The 26,754-nt window shown below is 32.9% G+C and overlaps 1 protein-coding gene across 3 annotated transcripts in view; it reads left to right on the top strand.

Moving 5' to 3' along the window:
• Nucleotides 1-26,754, top strand: part of LOC126887197 (protein abrupt-like) — a 285,519-nt gene that overhangs the window by 21,741 nt on the left and 237,024 nt on the right. Inside the window, exons 4-6 of one of the 3 annotated variants that reach the window (XR_007698978.1) lie at nucleotides 425-667; nucleotides 6,638-6,709; nucleotides 14,882-16,817. Coding sequence is in view for 2 of the 3 variants with exons in the window: in XM_050654592.1 (XP_050510549.1) it covers nucleotides 425-667; nucleotides 6,638-6,709; nucleotides 14,882-15,204 (638 nt within the window). In the remaining variant the exon portion in view is untranslated. Of the gene's footprint in view, nucleotides 1-424; nucleotides 668-6,637; nucleotides 6,710-14,881; nucleotides 23,252-26,754 lie in introns of those variants that run through there. The other 2 variants (XM_050654592.1, XM_050654591.1) reach the window with 2 other exon arrangements.

Here is a 26,754-nt window from a genome sequence, read left to right as displayed (position 1 = left end):
GAATAAAATCCACAGCCATGTAGAGCAGAGCATTATCGTGCATTAGCAAAAATCCAGTCATAGGATCTCCAGCTTATACTTGCGTCTAAGTACTACAGGTATTAATATCCAGACTCTAGAAAAGTCATCTTATACTCTGTCAATAAGACCCGTTTATTATCAGGTACATTCTATTTTAGCATTTTCAGAAAATCTAACGAATATTGCCTCTTTTTTTTTGAAGTGAGAATCTTCAAAAGACCGTCTGGGAAGGTATCCCAGGTGTGTCGGATTCAGTCACAGGCGTGCCGAGGCCGCCTATCAACTAAACTCACCCCCTCTTTCTCCAGCCGATGAATCTGGAACTGCACTTAACGTGCATGTTTGACCTTAATGAATATAGTGGCTGACTGTATAATGTAAAGCATTTTTTATTTTATTTTAGCAAAAAAACTTTGTAAAGACGATACAGAACTAAATTCTGAAAGGCAAGACGAGGCTGTGAATTCTCACGGAATAAAAGATATCGTGAGCGAAGAGAAGACAAAAGAGATTGCCAAAAATTTCGAACCTAAACTTGAGTTACCCGATTATTTAAGTGACGATGCAGACGACGTTAGGGATGATAACGATATCGAAGGGCTGGCAACCAGATTATATCCAGCAACGGACATCAAGGAATTGTCAGGTAATATATTGCGCTTTTGTTAGATTATTATACACTTGAGAGCAAAAAAATCGACTTATTCGATGAATTGTAGTTTATGCTTAGTTATTTCATGTTGTGTTCTATAAATTAAAACGACTAATGCAAAAAAATATTGTCTATTATTGAGCTTGTTTTATGCAAATTGGCAACATGTTGTAAAATGTGTATGGCATAGGGAATGCAGCAAATATTGTAACGGGCATGTTCTACGCAATTTAGGCCTCTATGAATTTGCCGGTGGTCGTCCAGTTGCTTTTCAAAAATAGAAATGCACAGTGGCATTTCGAGCCTCCTCCCACTTCCGGTTATACCGGAAATTGAGTAAAGTTTTCTTATTTTGACCCTGTATATAGCCCTGTTTATTGTAACGTTACAAACTTCACATGTTTGTTATTTTTCTTTGTGTAATTACTTTCTTTATTTTTGATTTACTGAAATCTAAAAAACGAATCCATTTTAGAATCAGAAATCTAGTTTTAGCTCAGAATGTGTGTATATTTCATTTTAGTTGCCATTTTTCGAATAATGTCCTGCTAGGTTGGTTGTTTTGCTTAGTATGTACTGCTATTACAGTTTTGTTTATAAGCAATTCCTGTTTTTGTTCTGTTGAATTATTCTTACTGCTTGTTCTTCTTTGATTTGTCATTTCCGATCTTGGTTATTTTATCAATATGTAGAACTCTCACTTAAATAGATAGAAGAGCTGAAAGAGCATATATTGCCTATGAACAGTGTCGGCGAACGGTCAGACGCACTTGGGCCTTTCGCCCAGGGTGGTCGCCTGGATCTACACTACTGTCATTAGGCCAATGCTAACTTACGGAGCCATTGCTTGGGTACCAAAAGTGCTACAGGCAACAGCGATCAACAAACTAAACCATATTCAACGTATGGCTTGCCTAAATATAACAGGTGTCATGAAAACAACACCAAGTGCTACAATGGAGTTGCCCATTGGCATCACCCCTTTAGACATATATGTCAAAGAGGTGGCGCTGATGACGATGATGAGATTGCGATCAGCGGGTGCAAACCTTGATGTAGGCATGGGACAATTGAGATGTCGTTTCTGGCGGGGTGAGCTGGAGGCACTGCCCCAGCTACATGCGGGCCATGGGTGCGACTCAATTAAACTTACGTTTTTCTTCGACAAACCCTACAAAATCGAAACAACACAACATAGGGAGTCGAACGTGGCAAATGCATATTGCATCTACACCGATGGCTCCAAAACCGAAGAAGGCTCAAGATGCGGGATATACTCCAGATCACTGAACCTTAGTATAAAATGGGGTATGGGCAAAAATGCCAGCCTAGTTCCGACTGAACTGGCTGGTATCTCCATGGCCATAGCCGCAAAAGAGATAACCCGGAAAGGTATAGCCAGTAAAACCATAATAATCTGCACAGACAACAGACAAGCGCTACTAACACTGAACATGTAACCCTTATAGTAGGGTTATATTTTTTTTTTGTACTAAAATTTGATTGATGAAAGAAAGGGGTAGTGAGAAACGACTTAACAAGTTAAAATTAGAATGAAGATAACAAATTATTTATGAGGATGAGGATGAGACGTAAAAGCTCAGGAAGTGGAGATCGGCTTATTTTCGTGCTGTTGTTTAGGGGAGAAAGAGATAGTGATAAAGGAAGAAACCAGAAAAATTAAAGTAATGAAATACTTAAAAGAAAAGAACTGACCTATGATCAATAAACCAAAGATGGGCGCCAGAAGTAAATGCCTTTTAGAGCCTTTACTTCGTTGATAGAACAGTGTGGGAGACTAGAAAAGAGAGAGAGAGAGATATAGAGAGAGATATATATAGAGAGAGAGATATAGAGAGAGATATATATATATATATAGAAAGAGAGAGAGATATAGAGAGAGAGAGAGAGAGAGAGAAATAAGGAGAAAGATATAAACAATCCAAATAACTTAATCCTGAAATAAAATATTATATGAACACATATGGTTGAGAGATATCAGGTGCAGGTGAAATGATACAAACCCAATAGGTATACCTTATTTTTATTGTGTAAAAAAAATACCTAGATATATGTAAAGTAAGATTTTGGTAACTAATGTATATATATATATATATATATATATATATATATATATATATATATAATGTAAAATTTCTAGCTAAAAATATAAATAATGTATAATAATGTAAAACATTGGCTTGCAAGATGAATATATAATAGTAAAATTTAATTAATAATATAAATAATGAATATGAGTAATGTTAAAATTTTGGTTGCCAAGATATAAGCAGATAACGTAAAAGTTTCCGACTATTAAATGATTTCTATGAGTTTACGTTTCTTTCAGATACAAACAATAAAGAGACAGAAAAACAATAGTGAGTGCTAGTCAACAGAACCAGATGATATTCTTCATAAGACCGTATTAATATACTTGTATATTATCTACCACAATACCTAAGTTATTATGTAATGAACGCTATAGAGACCAATGCTTTAGGTCTATAAGTACTTATGTTCCCTTACATGCATTGAGATTTAGATGAAAAATTGACAAAATATTATTTGTTGTGTAGACACAACCGATAGTAAAAGATATGATAAGGGAAGTTAAAAAAAATAATCTAGTACTTAACAACAAATGTCCAATAAATATATAATATATTGCGGAACACAATTCGGTCTATAAATGAGAACATTAATTAAGTACACTTATCTTTGTTCCAATCTAGATGAAATTCCTTCAGCTCTAATTCCAAGTGTTGGCTTATGGACGTGCCGGTTTATCAGACGGTAAGCGGCTCTATGAGTATACACATCTTGGGGAAGATTTACGTTCCGGATAATTAATAGGCATGTTATTCTTAGTACATTTTCCATATAAGTTGTCTTTGTGGGATATTAAAAGCTTGGTTCTATTTTATAATTCTCTAGGTACGGCTAAAAAGAGAGGTTCTCATTAGGTATCTAGAAATTTTTTCCTGGATACAAGGTGAGACAGACCGGTTACAAAAGATAACCGAACATATTCTTCCACATAAATGGGAAGGTCATTTATGCAAAATGAAATTACATTATTACTTAAGTAATATATTTCTAAAAGTAACTTTGCTAGATTTGACTTTTTAAGGTATAAAATTATTCATTTTGATATATGTGTTTCCTAAATTTCCAAAAGAAATTTTAAAATAAAATCACTTACCAGACGTTCATTTTAGGTATATTATATCTTTACAGATATATTTAGCTTGCTTTGTAATTGCAATTCCAAAATAGATTTATTGAATATCTCCTATTCTTTTATGTATGACATCTGCCGTTTTTTCTCCAACACATATTTGTCTGTATTTGACCTACTTAAGTCGTTGGTTAGCTAGCACTAATTCTGTTTTCATTTTCCTACCTCGATCGTAAGGTAACTTTTTGTTATTCGATGTTAATTATTACGGTTGTCGGGAGTGGCTACTCGTAAACGTAGCGGAACGCTACAAACAGACCACATGTCATATCAGGGCTAGTAATGGAGTGTCATGAGTCATTAGCCCAAGCTTCGGATGGTAACAACATCATCCTGAGGTAGGTTAAAGGACACAATGGAAATAAAGGCAACCGCATTGCTGACCAGCTAGCTAGGAAGGCAGCAGACGTAAGACTCTTAGGGTCTGGTGATCTTTTTGGCTGGTCAACTGCAACAATCGCGGAAAGGACGACAACCCCCTGGGACCTGGGAGGATGCACAATAGGTCAATTGTAGCCTAAGTGCTGTGGGACTTGACTTACCCTCCCTACTCTACAGATACAGAGATATTGATATGTAGTTTAGACTTAAATTAGTAATTGTCCTCTATACTTTGTTTCACGTTAACAATAGAACATTGCGCTTATGGAGATCAGTGTTGCCAAACCTTTCGGGCACGTGTGGTTACTCGACGATATACGATCAATTCTATCGAGTACGACATGGCATCGGCGCGCTTCTCTCTTCCATAAGAAATACATTAGCCTATCTAAGCAACGTTCCATTCTTAACGTGAAACGCTCTATAGGTATATTTTAGTCCAGTCGGGTTAGACGAATAACAAGCCTAACCTTGAATTAGGAGCTGTCCCAAATTTTATTTTTCTAATCTTTAGGGGGGGGTCAATAGTAGTGTAAATTTAAAATCTCGACTAAATTCCGCCGTTGCGTTAGCCGCCATATTGATTTTAAACGAGAACCGTTTTGGCTCAATATCTCCGTCATTTTCAAATTTTCGATAAAAAGTATGAGAACCAAAATTGTTAAAAATGTGATTTTCTATAATTTCTATTGTTACAATTTTTTCGTGCGGCCAATATTTTCCGAGTTATGGCAGAAAATAGAGGCAGTTAGAGCATAATTATTGAATTATCTCGTTTATTATTAGTTTTACGACAAAAATGTACCTATACAAAAATGAAAAGAATTAAATCCTACACAATTTTGATTTTTTTTCATTTTTTGCTAAAATTAATGTTTAAGGTAGTACGTATGCGGTAATCGCGCGAGCGTAAGATCTGATTGATTTAAAAGCAAATGTTTTTGTTCAATATCTACACCATTTTCAACTAAAATTGTTCCAAATATGATTTCCTATAATTTCTCTTTAAAATTTTTTTTATGTAGTTGATATTTTCCGAGTTAAGTGGGAAAATAGTAAAAAGAGGTGGGGGAGCATAATTATTGAGTTGAATCTTGTCCTGTGGAGCTGCCACAAATTTTATAACTCTATCCTTTAGGGGAGATCAATATTAGTGTAAATTTAAAATCTCGACTGAATTTCGCGGTTGCATTAACCGCCATATTGATTTTAAAGGAGAACTGTTGTTGCTGAATATCTCCGTCATTTTCAACTTTTCGACAAAAAGGGTAGGAACTAAAATTGTTGGAAATGTAATTTCCTACAATTTATTTTTCATAATTTTTTATGCAATCAATATTTTCCGAGTTAAAGGGGAAAATAGTGGAAGCGGAGGGAAAGTATAATTATTGAATTGTCTCATTTATTATTAACTTTACGACATCATTGTATATAAACAAAAATAAAGAGAATTATATTTTATACAATTTTTGAAACTCCTAATGAAACACCAACCAAAGTAAGTACATAAGAGACATACATAATAACTTATATGCATTAATTTCACTTAATTTTATTAATTAGCCTGTTTTATGGGTTGAAGTTGTCTGTCCATATTTTCAGTTTCATGTCAGCTAATATATATTTTAACATTTTTTTTTTTAATTTTGGGCTCTGTTGGGGGGAATTTCCTTATTTCCCCACTCGTAGACCCGCCACTGGTTCTCTCGAAAAGTTGTAGTAAATCGTAATTGCAACAATTTCAGTCCTTACACTTTTTATCGAAAAGTTGAAAATGGCGGAGATATTGAACAAAAACAATTGCTATAAAATCAATCAGGTCTTACGCTCGCACCTTTACCGCATACCTACTACCTTAAATATTGATTTTACCAAAAAAATGAAAAAGATTAAAATCGTACAAAATATAATTCCCTTCATTTTTGTATAGGTACTTATTTGTTGTAAAACGAATAATAAACGAGATAATCCAATAATTCAATAATTATGCTCAAACTGTCACTATCTTCCCCCCATAACTCGGAAAATATCGACCGCACGAAAAAATTATAATAAACGAAATTATAGAAAATCGCATTTTCAACAATCTCAGTTTCTACACTTTTTGTCGAAAAGTTGAAAATGAAGGAGATATTGAGCAAAAACGGTTCTCGTTTAAAATAAAGATGGCGGCGAACGCAACGGTGGAATTCAGTCGAGATTTTAAATTTACACTACTATTGACACTTACTAACGATTAGAGAAATAAAATTTGGGGCAGCTCGTAATGCAAGGTCAAATGCTATCCCGACTGGGCTATTTGTAAATAGATAACAATTAACTCAATTAAAAACATATTTTAGGCGGAATGGAAATTATACCTCAATCTTCAGGCTTCCTAGATAAGGAGTGTAAACAGGAATTTTTAGGGCCAGGTAAGATATATTGTTTTTCCTACTAAATAAATAACATATCATTGATCAACTGTTTACCTATGTCACGCGAATATAACGATCCCTGAAATATTTAAGAGATTTGAATATTTTTGTACATTTTTGAAAATGTTCATGGAGAATACATATTTGTATTTTGGCTTTCATTTCCATGTTCAGATCATGATTGCAATATAACTTTATAATTTTCGTTTAAGTAAGTACTTCGTATTTGATTAGAAGGTACCTGATTTAATTTGAAAAGACGTATATTTTTTGTATAATTCCGAAATCTTAAAATGAAATTTAAATTTCTAGTCTATAGCTTTCGACTCAATCCATTGTCAGAGCTGTTTTCAAGCAAAAGTAGCACTGCATGAAAGAGATTACCAACAATACCAATAAATCTAGAAAAAAAACTTTAAAATCTCGCCAAAATATTTGTTAATAACCTGAAGCACAACACTCTTTTTTAATATTCATAGAATATGATAAAATATACCTACATCATGTAAATGATGGATTCGACTGTTACTTGATGGAAGTTCATTTTATCTAAGAATAAAATACTGAAAACTTTTTTTTTCTACACTTCCACAAAATTTATAAAAATTTGTTTTGATTGGCCGAAATTTCCATGTCAAAAAAGAACTTCGCGATAGAAGTGAATATCTTAAACTAATAGGAGTAAATTAACTATTTAGATGGGAAATAAGCAGTGGCGGTTATCCCTTTAGGTCAATTGGCCAATGACCTCCCTGTAATAATTGTACAATCAAACGATTATAATGTAATTATTTCCTTAAAAAAAGAAAATTTTCTGTATTAAAAATGTTCGGAATACAATAGTATTGTTCAAAGTTAAATTTTGCTTTTATTGTATTGACTTTTCAGTCATTTTGTTGTTGTAAAATATAGCGACAAAGATGCCGCCAAAAGATTACCGATAAATAAACATGAAATACGAGCTGTTTGACGGTACCGAAAAGCCAAATTTATCTTTGACTGAAACTACCGCAATATTACTCTTAAACAGCTAAATACGAACATTCACCACTGGGAATCCGAACGTTCACGAAAATACGCACTTATATGCAAGTTAATACCAAATCGTGGTCATTGACCGTAGACCGTAGGTATCGTTTTCGTTGTTGAGACTAAAATCTCTCAGTTTCTATCTTATCTACGGTTGAGACGTGACTATCTACGCAGGGAGTAAGATTAGTTCGGAATTTACAAAGTTAAGTTAAGTGCGTTCGTGAGATTAATATTATTTTATTATAGATTTTTATAAAATGTCGGTAGTGGTTAGTATAAATGAACTCCAACGCCAAGTGAAATTAAATTTTAATGAACGTTTGAAGTTTAAAGATTGCGGAATTCCAAAACCGTGTCTTGAAATCAAACAGACTACAATGGACAAAAATAAACCTGTTCATCGGTATTTTCGCCAAAATATGTATGAATTGTCAGACTGGCTTTGTGGATGTCAGGTATCGAATGCATTTTATTGTTTTCCGTGTTTACTATTTTCTAACGATCCAGTGTGGTGCAAAACGGGGGTTACTGATTTAAAACACTTGAAAGATAAAATAAAAAAACATTATTTGTCTGGTAATCACATCGAAAGTGCCATGTCTTTTGCAACTCTGGGGCCGTGCCGACATCCGAATGTAATTAGATAGTGCGTATAGACAATCAATTAAAATTTTTAATGACAATGTAACAAAAAACCGATACATTTTAAATAATATTATTGACTGTATGAAGTTCTGCGGAGCGTTTGAACTCGCGTTAAGAGGCCATGATGAAACGGAATTATCTGAAAATTCCGGTGTATTTCGCGGTTTAGTAAATTTCGTATCAGAACTGGATTCGATTTTTAAAGAACATCTAGACAAAAGTTCAGTTTTTAAAGGTATATCGAAGTCAATACAAAATGATTTACTAGAGTCAATGTTGGCTGTCGTACATCATAAAATAAAATCTGAAATTCAACAATCCGATTTTCTTGCCGTTCAAGCAGATGAGACTACAGATAGTTCAAATAAAACACAGGTGGTCATTATTTTTCGCTACGTATTAAATGGTAATGTGCACGAAAGGTTCTGGAAATTTATTAATCCGATAGGAACTAAAGCAGAAAATCTGGCCAACGTTATTATGGATGAATTGGACAGTTTAGAAATAAATAAAACTCCAGAAAAACTAGTCGCTCAAAGTTTCGATGGAGCTTCCGTTATGAGTGGAAAATTTGGTGGTGTTCAAAACAAAGTAAGACAAAAATATCACTCAGATACTTTCATACACTGCTATGCCCACCAGTTAAACTTAATTTTACAAAAAGCGGTTGGACAGAACAAGAGTGTAAAGGTATTATTTGCCAGTTTACACAGCTTTTCATTTTTTGGAAAATCTCCTAAGAGGACAGCGGTTTTGGACGAAGTTGTGAAGGACTACCTAAAGCAGCGCCAACCAGATGGTACTTTAATGCACGATGCGTAGAAACTGTATTTTTATATCAAAAAGATATTCTAGCTTGCTTGGAAAAAATTATAGAAAATGAAGACGATAATAATACTTTAAGTCAAGCCATTGGATTGAAAAATTACTTAAAAAATACTGATTTCTTATATTGGTTAGATTTTTTCCATATGATTATGCCGCATTGTGACATATTGTTTAATCAACTTCAGAAACGTAATATCGATGTTTTAAATATTAAAAACTATATTGAAAAGTTTAAAGAGTGCATTGAAAAAATCAGAGCCAAAGTATTAAGCAATTCTTCACAGCCCTCATCGTTGTGCACGACAGTTTCTAATAAACGGCCAAGACATGAGGACTCAAAACGTCAAACTTCACTGGAAGTGTGTGATATCGTTTTATCAGAAATTCAACATCGATTTACTTTTAGTGAACATCTTGTGATTGCTCAACTTTTTTATGCTGAAAGGTTTATACACAGGAACAATACAGGAAAAAATTTCCCGAAGATACACTAAAGTTAGTCAAAGTCACTATTTACTTATAAACTATTTCAAACTGAAAACCGAACTTGAAGTGATGACTACAGTGGAAAGTGAACGTTGCTTTTCTACGTTAAAACGCATCAAGACGTTTTTAAGAAATACTATGGGAGAGGACAGGTTGTGTGCTTTAGCTATGTTAACTATGGAGAAATCTTTAATTCGAACGATCACAAATTTCAACGAGCAAGTGATCGATCATTTCGCAAAATCTAAGGCCAGAGGAATCGATTTACTTTTTAAATCCGCATAAAAATTTAAGTTTTTATTTATTTTAGGTTTTGAGTTTAAGTAGTTTGTTGATATTCTGGCTGTTATAATTACATATAATATCATACTATTTATCTGATTTATTTGACAATTAGTAATGAAGACTTGTTCCTTTTACTTATTTCATATTTACTTGTCAAATAAAGATTGCTTAAATTTAAACAACATATTGCAAAATAAGTTATAAGAAACCAATACAGATGATGGAATAAGAAATTATTTAAAATGGGATTTGTAAGTCTTGTTTTTCCAAAAAAATCTTGAACCACCGGATATGACCTCCCCCTTCACTTACAGACCAGCCGCCACTGGAAATAAGCCACAATTAAATTGAAAAAAAAAATAATTTTATTAACGTTTCGTCGCCCAAATCGGGTGTCGTTGTCAAAATACAAAATGCAACTAAATTAAACAAAAATGTTGCTTAGTAAAAAATTATTCTAATAATTTATTTAATCTGACTTATTTATATCGTCAATTCGGACATATATTATACATTTTAAAGTAGAAGACTTTAAAATGATATTGCCAATATTTATGAGTTGCGTTCCTGGGACGACTTTTTAATAACTAATTTTATTTACTACATACAATTGTTTACCTTTTAATAACATAACCTCATCTTACTTTTTCTTCTTATAATTTTTTTTGTGCTACGGCCTTGACAATTATCTAGCAACCAGGACTAATATAATTGGCCAATATAATTAAAAGTGCGAAAAAAGTTGCTGAGCTATGAAACCAGGTGTCGCTTTTCCGAACTTGCACGGTCCCAATAAAATCTAAAAAACGTCAGATAATTTATAGCAGATAATATATTTAAAATTCAAATTTACTTACTTTGTCACAATGCATATTATAGAAAATCTTTGTTTCATTTGTTTATTAAAAATGAACTGAAAACGGGAAAGGATAATTAATTATTTCAGTTTGTTTAAATATTCTATATTGTTTGTTTATATTATAAACTGTTAAGACGAATGAATTTTACTTGACATTGCTCATTGCGCATGTGGCATCTTCGAGTATGAACGTCCTCCCGCGATCCTATTGGTTAAAAATCTGTATCGTAATGAAAATATGTATCATAATGAAATCATGATACAGGTAGTGACAATTGATATATTAACCCTCCGTTAGTCGCGCGATCTACAATCGTAGACCACTCTCCTTTAAGTGGTCGCCAATTGCAAAAAACTGCACATACGCCCCCATCCCGCGTAGTAGCTGTCACTAATACTTCATACTTCCCACTTACTCTTCAGATCGATAAACGTCGCCGATCTGTGTGCATTATTTTTTTACCATTATTCAAAGAGCACTGGTCTACAACCGTAGACCGCGCGATTAAGCGCGCTCCAATTTTTAGTTGTATATATAAAGCTAATATGTAGCCTGCTGTGTATATAAAGCTAATAACCTAAATGAAAAAGTTTCAAGAAGCGACTTCAATGAAAACTTAGCATGGGAACTAATCAAACCGCAAATTGAATATGGATCAACTATACCTTCCCTGCAATCAGGAGAAGAACAAAGGTGACTGACGTCATCGAGAGGATAGCGATGTTGAAGTGGAGATGGGCAGGACACATAGCGAGAATGACAGATGGGCGATGGACTAAGAGGTTATTGAAATGGAGGCCAAGAGAAGACAAGAGAAGCGTCGGTCGACCGCCTACAAGATGGACTGACGACTTAAGAAAGGTAAATAAAAACTGGATGTGAGCAGCGCAGGATAGATGGCGTTGGAAACGAGGGGAAGAGGCCTATGTTCAACAGTGGACTTTTGAGGCTGGATGATGATGATGATGATACCTTCCCTGCTAAGAGAACTTAGACGACGAGCTTGCGTACTGCTCGGAGTTCAAGAAGTCGTACCCCCTCCCCCTAATATTCGAACAAATTACGTGGGACAATGTTGTATTTGTGCACGAATTTACAATATGTCAACAAGAAGGGCGTGCCAAAGATGTGACAAATTTGCATGCAAGGATCATCTCAGGGATATTTGCACTGAATGTTTGATTGACTAAAATTGTGCCACTTTGACCATTTAATAGTTTTGTTCTTTTTTTACTTTTTAGTTCTATTCTTTATTATTCATCCCTATTGGTCATTCTATAAGTTCAAAGATAAAAAATATTTGTGTTTTTCACTAAATTGAGCTTATTTTTGTGATTATTTTCATTTACTTGCGAATAAAGACCCAAAAAAGCATGACCTCGTTTTTAATTTTACCACTGTCAAAATGAGAAAAGCCAAGGAACAAAACATATCTAATATCAAAGTGCGAACATAAATAAACATGTTATTAACCACTAATTTGTTAATTTTGTCAAAATCCGGTATTATACGACAAAAAACTATTGGTCTACAATCGTAGACCGCGCGACTAAGCTCGTCAGCAATAACCGCGCGCCTAACGTAGGGTTAAACTATGAGAGTAGAAAGTAGTGTATTACGCAACAAGCATTTAATGATGGTCAATGGTCATTACGATGCAAGTATGACGGATACGAGCTTCATAATGATAATTAAATGCAAATTATATACCTAATTTTTTCTATGATCATTCACAACAAAAAATATATTCAAATTTATTAATTTTGTAACGCATACAAATTAAGTAGCTACACTCACCGGCACAAAAAACCACCACCCCAAAAAATTGGTCATTTTTAATGTCTTGTATTTCCTAAACCTGATGTCCGATTTAAGTAATTCTTTTAATATGTTATACGCTGTGAGCTCGTACGTAGAGGGGATATTTACAAAGTCGCGAGCGCCAGTAGTGACAAGTCTGTAAACGTTTACCGGAAATTTTGACATATATGTCAAAGTGATTAATTTAAAATTAAAATTAAAAACATTAATTATAAAAAATATTAGTTGGTCATAGTTGTGGTATATATTTTTACCTTAAATATACTTACGTTTTAAATACTGAATTTAAGTTTTTTAATGTTCCGTAATATGTAATTATAAATTAATCTTAGCGCCATCTACACGATAATTGTGAAAGTATCCAAACTAAGAAATTCATATTTTATCAATAAAACGTTAAAATGATTAGCAAAATCTTAAAAAAATCGATTACAATTTAATGACTTTTTTGCGTTGTAAATATTAAGCGATAACAATTAATTAATAAATTTAAAAATTACCGGTGAAAGTTGAATTAGTAACCGCTAGGAGCGACACCAGCGAAGCTCAGACCGTATAGCCTTATTCTTTAACAATATCACTGTAATAATATTGTTGCTAGACAGGTACATTGTCATTGTATACAGGGTGTACGAATCAAACTGTGTTTTTTTCTCAAACTTTGGAACACTCTGTGGAATGTTCTAGCTTTTATAAAATACTAAAATTAAAACCCAACTATAGCCTTAGGTTTTCTTAACTTTATGTTTTTTGTTTCATTCGCTTATGTTGGATAATAAAAAAGTTAGGCACTTTAACAACTACCCCTGTTTTTCGTTAATTTAGGGTGTTTTTAAATAAGTACGCCAAACTTTAAGAGTTAATTCTGCATGATAAAATAATGACAGTTTGCCTTATAAACGTATGCCCGTAAATGCTTCGTTTCCGAGATAGGGGGTGTTGAAATTATTCTTACAAATTGACGACTTATTTATTGCTCTAAAACGGTTTGTGATATGCAAATAAAATTTGGTAGATTTTAAGAGGTAGTTATTGCGCATTTTTTTGGCATACAATTAAGAATTTTATATTCACCATTGGCGTGCATACGGGTATAAACATTTTAGATATATCCCGTATGCACATCAATGGTGAATATAAAATTCTTACAAACCGTTTTAGACCAATAAATAAATTGTCAGTTTGTAAGAACAATTTCAACACCCCCTATCTCGGAAACAAAGCATTTGCGGGCATACGTTTATAAAGCAAACTGTCAGTATTTTATCATGCAGAATTACCCCTAAAGTTTGCCGTACTTATTTAAAAACACCCTATATTGACGAAAAACAAGGTTAGTTGTTAAAGTGCCTAACTTTTTTATTATCCAACATAAGCGAATGAATCAAAAAACAGAATGTTAAGAAAACCTGAAGCTATAGTTGGGTTTTAATTTCAGTATTTTATAAAAGCTAGAACATTCCACAGGGTGTCCCAAAGTTTGAGAAAAAACAGTTTGATTCGTACACCCTGTATACAATGATAATGTACCTGTCTAGCAACAACATTATTACAGCGATATTGTTAAAGAATAAGGCTATAACATATTAAAAAAATTACTTAAATCGGACATCAGGTTTAGGAAATACAAGACATTAAAAATGACCCATTTTTTTGGTGGCGGTTTTTTGTGCCGTTAAGTGTATATAGTTAAATTAATTCTTTTTTTGATAGATCATTTTATATTTTCAATATTACAATTACTAAAATGAAGTTTAGGTTAAATTTTTAATAACCCTATCGTCTGCAGACATTTTCTTAAAGGGATTTAATTTTTAAATTAATCAGTTTGTTTACATATTGAGAACTGTCAAATGCATTCATGTTCACTGCGCATGTTCCACCTTCATCACGAACGGTATCTCGCGATTCTATTGGTTAAAAATCTGTATCGTAATGAAAGTCTGTGTCATAATGAAGCTCATTGTGATACAGGTAGTGAAATCATAATTGATATATTAAGTTTGAGAGTAGAAAAAAAATATATAGTACACAATTTTGAACGGTGTTGTGATGGCGGAGAGTTAAATTTATTAATGGTAGAAACTCAGTAATTTGTATAGATTTTGAAAAAAATATTATTGTTTATTTAAATTTGACATTGTGGATAAGCTAGTGAAATGTCTTGTTTGCAACGATCTTATTTTTTAATGTAAAAATTGGTTTGTTGCAGGCAACGACATGAGAAAACTTCACTCGCTGGATCCCAGACCGTGCGACGAATGCGGCAAAGTATACAGTAATCTTTCTAATTTGCGACAACATATGAGACTAATACATTACCCCACATACGTGCAGTGCGTCTTTTGCCAGAAACAGTTCAAGACAGACCTTTATCTCAGAAGACATGTCATTAGTGCTCATAACAACGTGAATGCAACTTACTATAGACCTGGCCTGCAAAGTGACAAAATAGCTAATTCCAAATATGTTGATGGGCAGGATAATAAAAATGACATTTACCTAAAAACCGGATTATTTAAAACGCAGTATTAGAATTTAAAAATGTTCTTGTAGACTTTAAAGTTACTCTTATCAAAGTACGAAATAATTGTCAGGGACATGGAATATGCCTTCCTGCTTCTGGGTTATTACTCACGCCCACAGAAAAATGTGTAAATAAAATAAACGTAACCTACCTTTTAAAGATATAATCAGTTGATTTCTTTAAATCACAATTTTAGAGAAAAGAAAATAGTCGAACACACGTTTAAACCCTTTTGGTTGCGTTAATAACATTATATGAGAGTTATTTGCCAGCAATTTAATTGAATTCATGATCAAGGTCATTCAAGGTTAAATCTCATTTGATTGTCTGAAACACTGGCCAGGAATGAATTGTATATTGTTAAAACTGTGAAGTGTATATGCAGGTGCATTGACAAGAACAAAGTGAACAAACTACACAAGAAACAAGATTTCTAAATTGATCCAAAAATAGATCTGGAATAGACTGTGCATTCTTCTTCCTCTTCTTCTGCTTCTTCTTCTTTTAATAGGACTATGTCCTGTTTCTTCTGTTACAGTTTCTGCTGCGATCCGGAGCTCCAGCTCTTGTACCATCGTTTTTTGGGTTAGCTCTCTCAATGTGTCTTCGTTTCGTATCCTATCTCTGAGTGTGATACCTCTTATGGATCATAGGGTTTTCATCTCTGTTGTTCTCATTATTTGTTAGGTCTTTATTGTCTCAGCAGCATATGTCAGTACGGGTCGAAGGTCTAACACATAACTTATAAATATGCGGACTTTGCTTTCAGTACTCATATATTTATCCCGCCAGATTATATCCCTCAGGAAACCAGATATTTTCGCTGCTTTCGTTGCCTGTTGTTTTATTTCTTGCCACAGATGCCTGTCGCTAGACAATGCAGGTAAACTAGAAGTCAAACAATAGGGAACTTGCACTAAAAAAATGTTTTGCATAAAATTGTTAATTTATGTTTTAGAATGTTATATTCAAAATATTACGTCTTAACAATGAATAGTGTACGTACAACATCTGATCAAAGTTCCGCGCCTAAAATTTTCGTTTCAAACAACTTCAAAAGCGAGAGCTGGGGTCTGACGTCATAGGCCACTCGTATCGTTTGCCCGTTCGGTGGGCTATTGCATTTAATGCAGTTTGCCCATAGATAAATAATATAGTTGAAATATCTTGTTTTACTCTGTGGCAAAAATGATTTTTTCTGTGACAGGCAAAATATTAACATTTTATCTCTGTTGACATGTATCAAAATGTTCTTTTTTATGAAATTACTTTTGTCGTTTCTTGTGTTGAAGAACAAAGAAGAAACAAGTAACTTAAAAATAAACAAAACTTTTAGTAATAAAAGTAAGAGTAACTAAAAAATATTGGTGCTACTATAGTATGCGGTCTACAGTCGGGTTTCTACTATAGCTTGCGGTCTACCGAGGGATGCGGTGTAAGTATAAGCTGAGATGATAAAGATACTAACTTGTAAAATTACAATAATGATTCTTCTTATTTATGCGTATTATTAACTTTGTAAAGAAGGATTTTGTTGGCTATGTACACGTTCTATCGGTACATCTGCTAATCACCATAATCTTTTCTCAGAAGGCTTTGAACACAATAATGAAAGGCTCCAGTAGGTACTAATAAACATTACAATAAAATATAATCTTTATTATAATGCAAATTACACCGTAATATTTTCCAGGACATACGAAATCTTTCGATTAGAGGTAGGTAGATCAAACCCACGGGGTAAACCTTATATTATAATATAATGGTACCAAACTATTGTTATAAACGGTTTAAACATGCTTATTAATAACTCTTACTTATTTGCCTTGACACCTCGCATTTCTCCAATAGAATAGCTTTCACTACTTTTTATAAAAGTTGCCACCATGAAGACATCAACGGTAGGTAAATTGTCAGACTTACCCTCGTCCGTCATATTATGCGTTTTAACGTTTTAAACTCTTTACAAAGTAGCACTCAACTTTATCAATTTCAGTTTAAAACTAAGCTGATTGGGGAACTACTTATACAATATATAAGATGAACATAAATAATACCTAGGAATTTTCCATTAAAGACGATTAAAATGTAATATACCCGTGATACCTACCCTAATCGCGTTGTTTCCGACTGCTAGTCCGTTTGACCGTGGCCCGTGACGTCGGACCAATAGTAGGACGTTCAAGAGCCTCAGTTCAAGATATTTGAATTTTATAGCATTTTCAAAGCGTCGTAATTAGCGTACGGGTTAAAAATATTTGTTTTTTTCGCATGCAAGCGTTTTAAGATCATGTTACCTTATGTTTTTTAATATCATTTTAATATTTAAAAATTTATGCAAGTTCCCTATTAGGAATGCACCGGTACAAACTTAACGGCAAACAAATTCGATCAATTTTTCCTCATATATTAGTTTTTTTGCTACCGTCAAGTTTGGCAGAACAGCGCTGTTGCCAAATAAAAAGCACATATTTATTTACCAAAGCTGCTACAGCCTACACTGTTTCTCTTTGTCTTTAAGAGTGTGAAACAAAGATAAAACTAACTTTACTGTGTCAAACTGACATTGTCCGATATAAGGTTATGTAAGATGTTTGTTTGTTTATTCACTACTTCTAACCAATAAAATGCTCGCTGTAATACGAATGGCATGTCAAAAAAATCTAATTATTCCCTATATATTTTTTCAAATTTAGAATATGGCAACAAGGAGAAAATTGCGTGCATTCCTTATTACGACTTTTGGAAACTCTTTGAAACCACCTTAACCAGTATTGGCAGGTAATCCAATCACGGGTTCGGGTTCTACAGGCAGAGTAAATAAGTTGCCAGGATGTCGGTCCATTCGTTCCCTTCTACATCTGTCCCGGTACCCATATTAACTTGACCTTACTGGTCAGCGCAACATCAGCCACTGCTCTCTTGCACTCAAGCACCAGCTTAGAGCTGACTTTGGGTGCTTTCAGAGCCTTTAGAACTGCTTACCAGTAGAACCATCTCTATCTACTATCAGAGCAGCTATAGATGATCCTGCCTGGGCAAGCCCATATGATCACATTTATTCATAATAATTTTAAATTCATGTGTTCACCGGAGGGTCCGCAGACGTTCGGATACAACTTTGTAAAGACAATGAAATCGACTTTACTAAGTAACAAGATATTTACTCAACACACACTACACATTACACTTACTGATTGCGAAATCAACAGCACCATGCCAATGGCTACGCCATTAGTTGTCGAGGCATTAAGCTAGATAAAAAAAATCCATGTGGTGGTAGAGGTTTATGTCCCCAAGCATGCATACGCATACTAGATTTTTTTTTACATCTTTGCATCTAATTTGGCCTTTTCGTGTTGATTATATTACCTCATATAGAAATCAAACTACCTGATTCATAAAAATGGAATAAACATTTTGATTTCGTTGCAAAACGAAACCAAAGCCGTCTTATGTTTCAGTTCGCTTAGAGAACGCTGTAAGCACTCTGACCGGTTTCAGAACTTGTTAGTTTATCATCAAAGAATGCGTAATATAGCTATCTCTAAACAAACTAAAATAATTCAGATGACTAGCCTCGAATTGCAACTAACGAAATGGCATGGGTGTCTTAGCAACATCTGCTAGAAACAAGTCAAAGTTTTCAATCTAATGAAATATAAAATAGTATTAAATTAAAAACCTCCGTGGCTTCTAAAAATACATGCCAAACGGATGCTGGAGCAAAAGAAGATAAGGGAAATCTAAAATTTGCAATTCACATCTCACCTGTCCAGCGCGGAAAAATTCCAAGGAAAAATGGACACCCATATACTCAGATAGGAGTGAACTAAAATAAAAATGAATAAACATTTTCATTGTCGTTAAGACGGCTTTGATTTTGTTCTGCAACGAAACGAAAATGTTTTTATTTTATTAGTTTACTCCTATATGAGTATATGGGGGTCCATTTTTCGTTGAAATTTTTCCGCGCTGGAGAGGTGAGATGTGAATTGCAATTAGAATTCCTTAATCTTCTTTTGCTCCAGCATCCGTTTGGCTTGCATTTGCACCAAAAATGGTCCCAATAAGGTTTTTAATTTAATATTATTTTATATTTTATTAGATTGAAAACTTTGACTTGTTTCTAGCAGATGTTGCTAAGACACCCATTATTACGGTTGAAAATTTAGTAGTAACGTTTGTTGAGTTTTGGTTGTTTATAACCGATTATTTTGTCCTTGTAGGATGTATAATTTGTATGTTTGGATGTATATGCTTTTTGTGTGAGTCAGTGAGAGAAGATTTTTGTTGTAGAGTTTTTTGTTTTTGAACGCCTTGTTAGAAAATCAACAACGTTCATTCTTTTTTTCAATAAACATTTTTGAGAAAGCACTTGAAGCCTGGTCGGCGATTTGGATTCCCAGTTTTTTTAATTGAAATGGTAATTTTTCAATCCTTTGGTGGGATGTACTGGGAATTCTCTTATTGAGGTATCCGTTGGTGTGCTGGAAATTTGGGGCACGTAAAGATTTGTCTTGGAAAATCCTCTAGAGATTAATTCGATGTTTATTGATGGCCAGGCTGAGAGTCGTGTAATAGACCCTTTTGTATGTTAAAGGGTGTTCCGGTAGTACAAAATTGTATGTATTTATCGATCCTGTTTAAAGAAGTAATAGAAGTACATTTATTTACCAGATTTACATTTATTCAGTATATTGGAAATAATAAATTTGGCAGATTTATTTAGAAGTTCGATATTTGACGTGACATTTTGACAAAATTTAAGGAAGATTGCAGTGTGTTTATCCAGGCAAATGATTTTTTTTATTGAAGGAAATAAGGACGGTAATAGATTTTATTTTATTTTATGGGAGAAAACAAGAAAGAACAAGGTACCATTTAGATTGGGTTAAGGGGTCTAAAAAGGGGACTAAAATACAATGATTTTTATATTTATGTGAAGGAAACAGCTGGTTCTGGTTTATTTTTTTAATTAATTACTTACTTTTGTTCTTATAAACTATTGAAATCAAAATTAATATTTGTATGTAAAAAGGGACTTAAAATTTTGTTGACATTATATTATCTATAGTTATCTAGTGTTTTATTTGAACTGTCATGTCTCATGCTCATCTAAATCAAACCAACTAATAATATAAAAATAATTCCGACTGAGAAATAGCTGTGGTACCATGCCATTTCGTTAGTTGCAACTCGAGACTAGTCATCTGAATTATTTTAGTTTGTTTAGAGATAGCTATATATGCATTCTCTGATGATAAACTACCAAGTTTTGAAACCGGTCAGAGTTCTTATAGCGCTCTCTAAGCGAACTGAAATATAAGACGGCTTTGGTTTCGTTTTTCAACGAATTGAAAATGTTTATTTATTTTTATTGCATTAGTGTACTACTATCTTGAGTATAAATAGAGTGGTGCATTTTTAGTTGGAATTTTTCGGCGCTGAGAAGCGCTTTAGAAGCCACGGAGGTATAACCAGAAAAATGGTCCCAATAAGGTTTTTAATTTAATATTATTTTTATATTTTATTAGATTGAAAACTTGACTTATACCTGATTCATCTTCATTCTTCGCCATAATAAACAAATTCTTTTTTATTTCAAATTGTTTTTTTTTTGTCACTGACAACTATTTTGTACTTGGATTTTAAGAGGCATTAATTACTGTTGGCAGAGCAATTGCAAAATTAAATAAAATAAATGCACATTTTTGTAAATTTATGGAAAAGGTATGTTCTTTGATTTGTATAATCGTATAAATTGTACAGATTATAGTCGTATAGATAATACGTAAATCATTTTTTTCATCAATCCATCAACAACTAGAATAAATGTTATAAATGAGTATAATCACGGACGTACCTTTTTTCTGTCACTTCAAACTTAATGCAGTAGAAAGAAATCGAAAAACTGTGACGCACTGAAAGAAGCCTCCGAGAAAAAGTATACCTGTAAAAATTGATAGCTAAAAAGCCAAACATCGAAATTTTATACAGTTCTCAGATTTATATTCTACAGTAGATAGTAGAGTATCCATGAAAGATTGGCTAAAAATGTGCAAATATTTTAAATTGTATTATACCATTTCTAGTCATAGACCACGGCGCATCTGTAAAAATATGAGTACATTTGGACGTTTAGCGGTGACTCATATTTTTTTGCAGAAATTGCTTGAAAATAACTCACGTAATAATATTTGAGTTATCCTCCCACTCAAAAAGGTCCGGAACATTGTTTAAATAATTAAAATGTCAAAAAATTAAGGAAAAATTCGATTTTTTTTCTTTGTTTTTTGATTATAACTTTAAAAGTATTCATTTCCGAGAAAAGTTTTACTAACATAAAAGTTGCGTAATTAAATTTCCAGTAATATAGGATTGGTTAAACATTTAAAAAATTGTCACCCTTTTTGCAAAATAGCAATAATTGCAAAAAAACCATAAAAAAACAAGTATTTGCATTTTACGTTTTTCAACTATTTATGCTACAGTTAGGACCTTCATATTTCACCCAAAAAAACTTTATGATATAATAAAACAATACTGTAAATTTCATTAAGATCGGTTTAATAGATTTTGCAAAATAAATTTTGCAATTCAGCTTTCTCAAAAAATATGCATTTATTCAAAATGTTGCAGGACTGAAAATAAAGCAGGCAGCAAGTTGAAATTTTTCTACATATAGAAGAATACTGTACCTTTTATTTGCAATTTGCAAAATTAAAATCGGTTAACTATCACGGCATCAGGAATTTTTTTAAATAAACATTAAGTTTTGGTGCTACGCGCAGGACAGCGGATACGTTTGGTCTGATTAGGCATTCCAATGACCTTTGATAATGATTGATCAATTTTAATTTTTAGTAAATTTAGATATAAATAAATAAATTTGTTTATTGCAAAATAAAAACACATATTTAGTCCTTTGAAATAATACTTTTTTTAGCAAAAATTTTCTTTGTTCATACATTTTAACTTTTAATTAGATTAACTTTAACAGAAAATAAAAGTTTATTATTTCACAAACAATAATCAAATTAGTTTGATTTTTGTGGAATTAAAATATTAAAATACAACAAAACATAGAGTAGGAAAATAATATATTAGATAAACACATTTGTTTGTCCCCAGCCGCAATATTCGATAATTTTTGACAGGTCATTCGAATGCCCAATCAGAGCAAACGTATCCGCTGTCCTGCGCGTAACACCAAAAATTAATGTTTGTTTAAAAAATTTCTGACGCCGTTGTAGTTGACCGATTTTAATTTTGTAAATTGCAAATGAAAGTGACAGTGTCCTTCTATATGTAAAAAAATCAGCTTGCTACTGCTTTATTTTCAGTCCTGCAACATTTTGAAAAAATGAATTTTTTTTGCGAAAGCTGAATTGCAAAGTTAATTTTGCAAAATCTATTCAATCGATCTTAACGAAATGTACAGTATTGTTCTATTATATAATAAAATTCTTCTGGGTGAAATATGAAGGTCCAAAGTGTAGCATAAATGGTTAAAAAACGTAAAATTCAAATACTTGTTTTTTTATGGTGGTTTTCGCAATTATTGCTATTTTGCAACAAGGGTGACAATTTTTAAAATCCTATTTTAACCAATCCTATATTGTAGGAAATTTTTGTCAGTACAACTTTTCTCGGAAATGAATACTTTTAAAGTTATGATCAAAAAACGAAGAAAAAAATCGAATTTTTCCTTCATTTTTTGACATTTTGATTTTTTAAACAATGTTCCGGAGCGTTTTGAGTGGGAGGATAACTCAATTATTATTGTATGATTTAATGCCAAGCAATTTCTGCAAAAAAACATGAGTCACCTCTCAACGTCCATCTCAAAACAGATGCGCCCTGGACTATCAACAATTATACATAATTTTTATTTGGTCATGGAAGAAATGTTAAAATTCTCATGATCTTTTATGCCATAAAATTAAAAATAAGTCTGTTTTGATCCAGATGAAAATGTGTATATTGTAATTGATTTTTTTTTATTTATTGTAATTTAAATTTTTAGATTAGACAATAAAATAATGCAAAAGATTTTGACTATTTCTGTTATATGTTATATCACGGTTTCAGGTTTTATTAGAACGTCCTTTTATATTTTTCCTCCCATTGCATTGCATATATTTATTTATCTACAAAGCTCAACAAGCCATAAAGGCCTAGGCCTCCCCTTCTTGTCTCCATTTGTGTCTGCCCTGAGCTAAGTTCATTCATCTGGGATCGGCTTGCCTCTTCAAGCTATCAACCAATATCATCTGAGGTCTTCCTCTACTTCTTTTGTATTCGCATGGTCTCCTGTGTAGTATTTCTTTGTTCCACCTATATTCTCTGTGTCTGGATGTTAATTAAACATAATACCATAAAAATTAATATAATACAATAATATAATAAAATAAACTGTTTCGTTTTGATTCAAATCAAGTCTCTTGCCATCCTCAGACACTGTGTTTCTGGGTATACCCGTTATCAAAGAGGCTTCGCAAGAAGACTGATCTGAATCAAAACTCACCGTGAAGATAGTGTAAATATTCAAATATTTACACCGGAGTATGGTTAGACTGACCTCTAACGAGGAACGATGAAATGAATGAAAATGAATGTCGATGACAATTCAAGCGAGCTGTTAGCCCAGATATACAGGGTGTTAGTAAAGAAGTATAAAAAACTTTAAGGGCTAATTCTACATGGAAAAATAATGCCGGTTTGCTCTATAAACATATTCCGCAAATGCTTCGTTTCCGAGATACGGGATGTTGAAATTTTTAGTTCAAACTGCCAATTTATGTATTGCTCTGAGACCGGTTGAGCTATGAAAATGAAATTTGGTGTGTTTTAAGAGGTAGTTATTGCGCATTTTTGACATACAATTAAGAATTTTGTGTTCATCATTGGCGTGCATACGGATAATAGTCTGAATTCTTTAAAGAAAAAAATAGTACGCCACTGAGATATTTCAAATTAAAAATTATTTTTAAATACCACGTTTCGTTTTTGATAAAAAACCTTTCTTGCCTTTTTTCACATGGTGCACCGTTTTTATGCAGAAAAATAAAACATATTGACACGTATTTTTCATTTCTTAATACATTATCAAGAACTATTAAATATAATACATAATACTAAACTCGTGACCCGTCAAAATAGCCCGGTCAAAACAGCCCCGTCAAAAAAGCCCCGTCAAAATAGCCCGAACACAAAATAGCCTCGACAAAATAGCCCGCAAACAAAATAGCCCCGACAAAGTAGATCGCACACAAAATAGCCCCGGTCAAAACAGCCCTGGCTAAAATAGCCCCGGCTAAAACAGCCTCTTATAAACAATTACATAATTATTTATACAAGGTGTCCAAAAATTTTTTTTAATTTAAATTATTTGACAAAAAGGAAGAATGTATTTATTTACTGTTGCCCGAAAACAGAAAAAAATGTTTATATCATAAATAAACATTGATTTTCGCTTAACTTAAATGTTCAAACTTCCAAGAGGTAGGGAAGACAGGACTCGAGTTCTCTGAAAAGACCATTTTTATTTAATGTGGTTAAGATAAACATCTGAATTGAGGATAATTACCATTTCTGAAAAAATATATTTTTAAGGAATGATTTCATGATGAATTCTGAAGGGAGCTTTTTTGTCGGGGCTATTTTGTTGGGGCTATTTTGTCGGCGGGCTATTATTCCGCGGCTATTTTGTGTGCTGGATATTATGTCGGAGCTTTTTTGACGGGGTACCTACTAAACTAGAACAATAAGAGAAAATATTACTAATAAGATTTTAACTAGGTGCAAAACTGCAAGAAATGTTTAAAATGATCTCCTTTACAGGTAACAGAAGAATTTTATATTCATCATTGGCGCGCGTACAGGTAATGGTCTGAATGTTTTAAAGGAAAAAAATAGTACCTTCGCCACTGAGATATGTCAAACTAAAAATAATTTTTGAATTATTCGTTCAATTTACGACAAAAAATATTTCCTGCCTTTTTCATACAAGGCGCCGTTTTTATAGAAAAAAATAAAACATCTTAACGTTTACAAAGTATTTCAGGTAGTTTCCATAAATATGCATAGAAACTTAGTTCAAATACTTTGTAAACGTTAAAATGTTTTATTTTATTTCATAAAAACGGCGCCGCATATGAAAAAAAGGTATGATTTTTTGTCGTAAATTGAACCAGCAATTCAAAAATGATTTTTAAATTGACATATCTCAATAGCGTACTTTTTTTTCTTTAAAAAAATGCAAACCATTACCCGTACGCGCGCCAATGATGAATATAAAATTCTTCTGTAACCTCTAAAAGAGGTCATTTTTAACGTTTGTTGTAGCTCTGCACCTAGTTAAAATCTTATTATTAATATTTTCTGTTATTTTTCGAGTTTAGTATTATTATATTTGATATTTCTTGATAATGTATTAAAAAATGAAAAATACGCGTCAAGATGTTTTATTTTTCTGCACAAAAACGGTGCACCATATGAAAAAAAGGCAAGAAAGGTTTTTTATCATAAATTAGACGTGGAATTTAAAAATAATTTTTAATTCAAAATATCTCCGTGTCGTACGTTTTTTCTTTAAAAAAAATCAGACCATTACCCGTAGGCACGCCAATTATGAATACAAAATTCTTAATTGTATGTCAAAAGATGCACAATAATTACCCCTTAAAACACACCAACTTTCATTTTCATAGCTTAACCGGTCTTAGAGCAATAAATAAATTGGCAGTTTGAAATAAAAATTCCAACACCCCGTATCTCGAAAACGAAGCATTTGCGGACATATGTTTATAGAGCAAACCGGCATTATTTTTTCATGTAGAATTACTCCTTAAAGTTTTTCATACTTATTTACTAACACCCTGTATAAATATCAAACGGACGACGCGACGCTTAAGTCAGCTTGCTTGAATTGTCGTCGACATTCATTTTCATTCATTTCATCGTTCCCCGTTAGAGGTCAGTCTAACCATACTCCGGTGTCAATATTATATTATTTACACCATCTTCTCGGTGAGTTTTGATTCAGATCAGTCTTCTTGCGAAGCCTCTTTGGTAACGGGTAGACCCAGAAACCCGGTGTCAGAGGATGGCAAGAGACTCAATTTGAATCAAAACGAAACCGTTTATTTTGTTCTTACACTTTACTCAGTATACGAGTAAAAAATAATGACGATTCGGATAGGCAAGCTGTACGCCAGTCAATGGGGCAAGAATAGGATATTACCTCCGAATTCTATCCTACTGCATGGATTTTAATGAAATTTTAGGCCTAGCCTCTACTTATCTCCTTATTCAAAGTTTACCCTATGCCGATGTGTGCTTTTATCTTGGGGGTGGTTCCCACCCCTTCTTAGGGGTGGAAAATTTTTTGGTTAAAATTACCACGGAACCTAAAATTACGCTAGAGAACCTAATTCTAAGCAAAAACTGTTCTATATATTTTTTTGAAAACTCAATACTTTTTCATAATATCTTTTACTTTTTTACATAATACCTTTTCGAACGGTTTTTTGCGAATACCTTAAAAACTATGC

Source organism: Diabrotica virgifera, chromosome 6, assembly GCF_917563875.1.
Source record: "Diabrotica virgifera virgifera chromosome 6, PGI_DIABVI_V3a".
NCBI classification, from domain to species: Eukaryota; Metazoa; Arthropoda; class Insecta; order Coleoptera; family Chrysomelidae; genus Diabrotica; species Diabrotica virgifera.
Note: the sequence above shows the minus strand (reverse complement) of the source record. Positions and strands in the feature narration are given on the sequence as shown.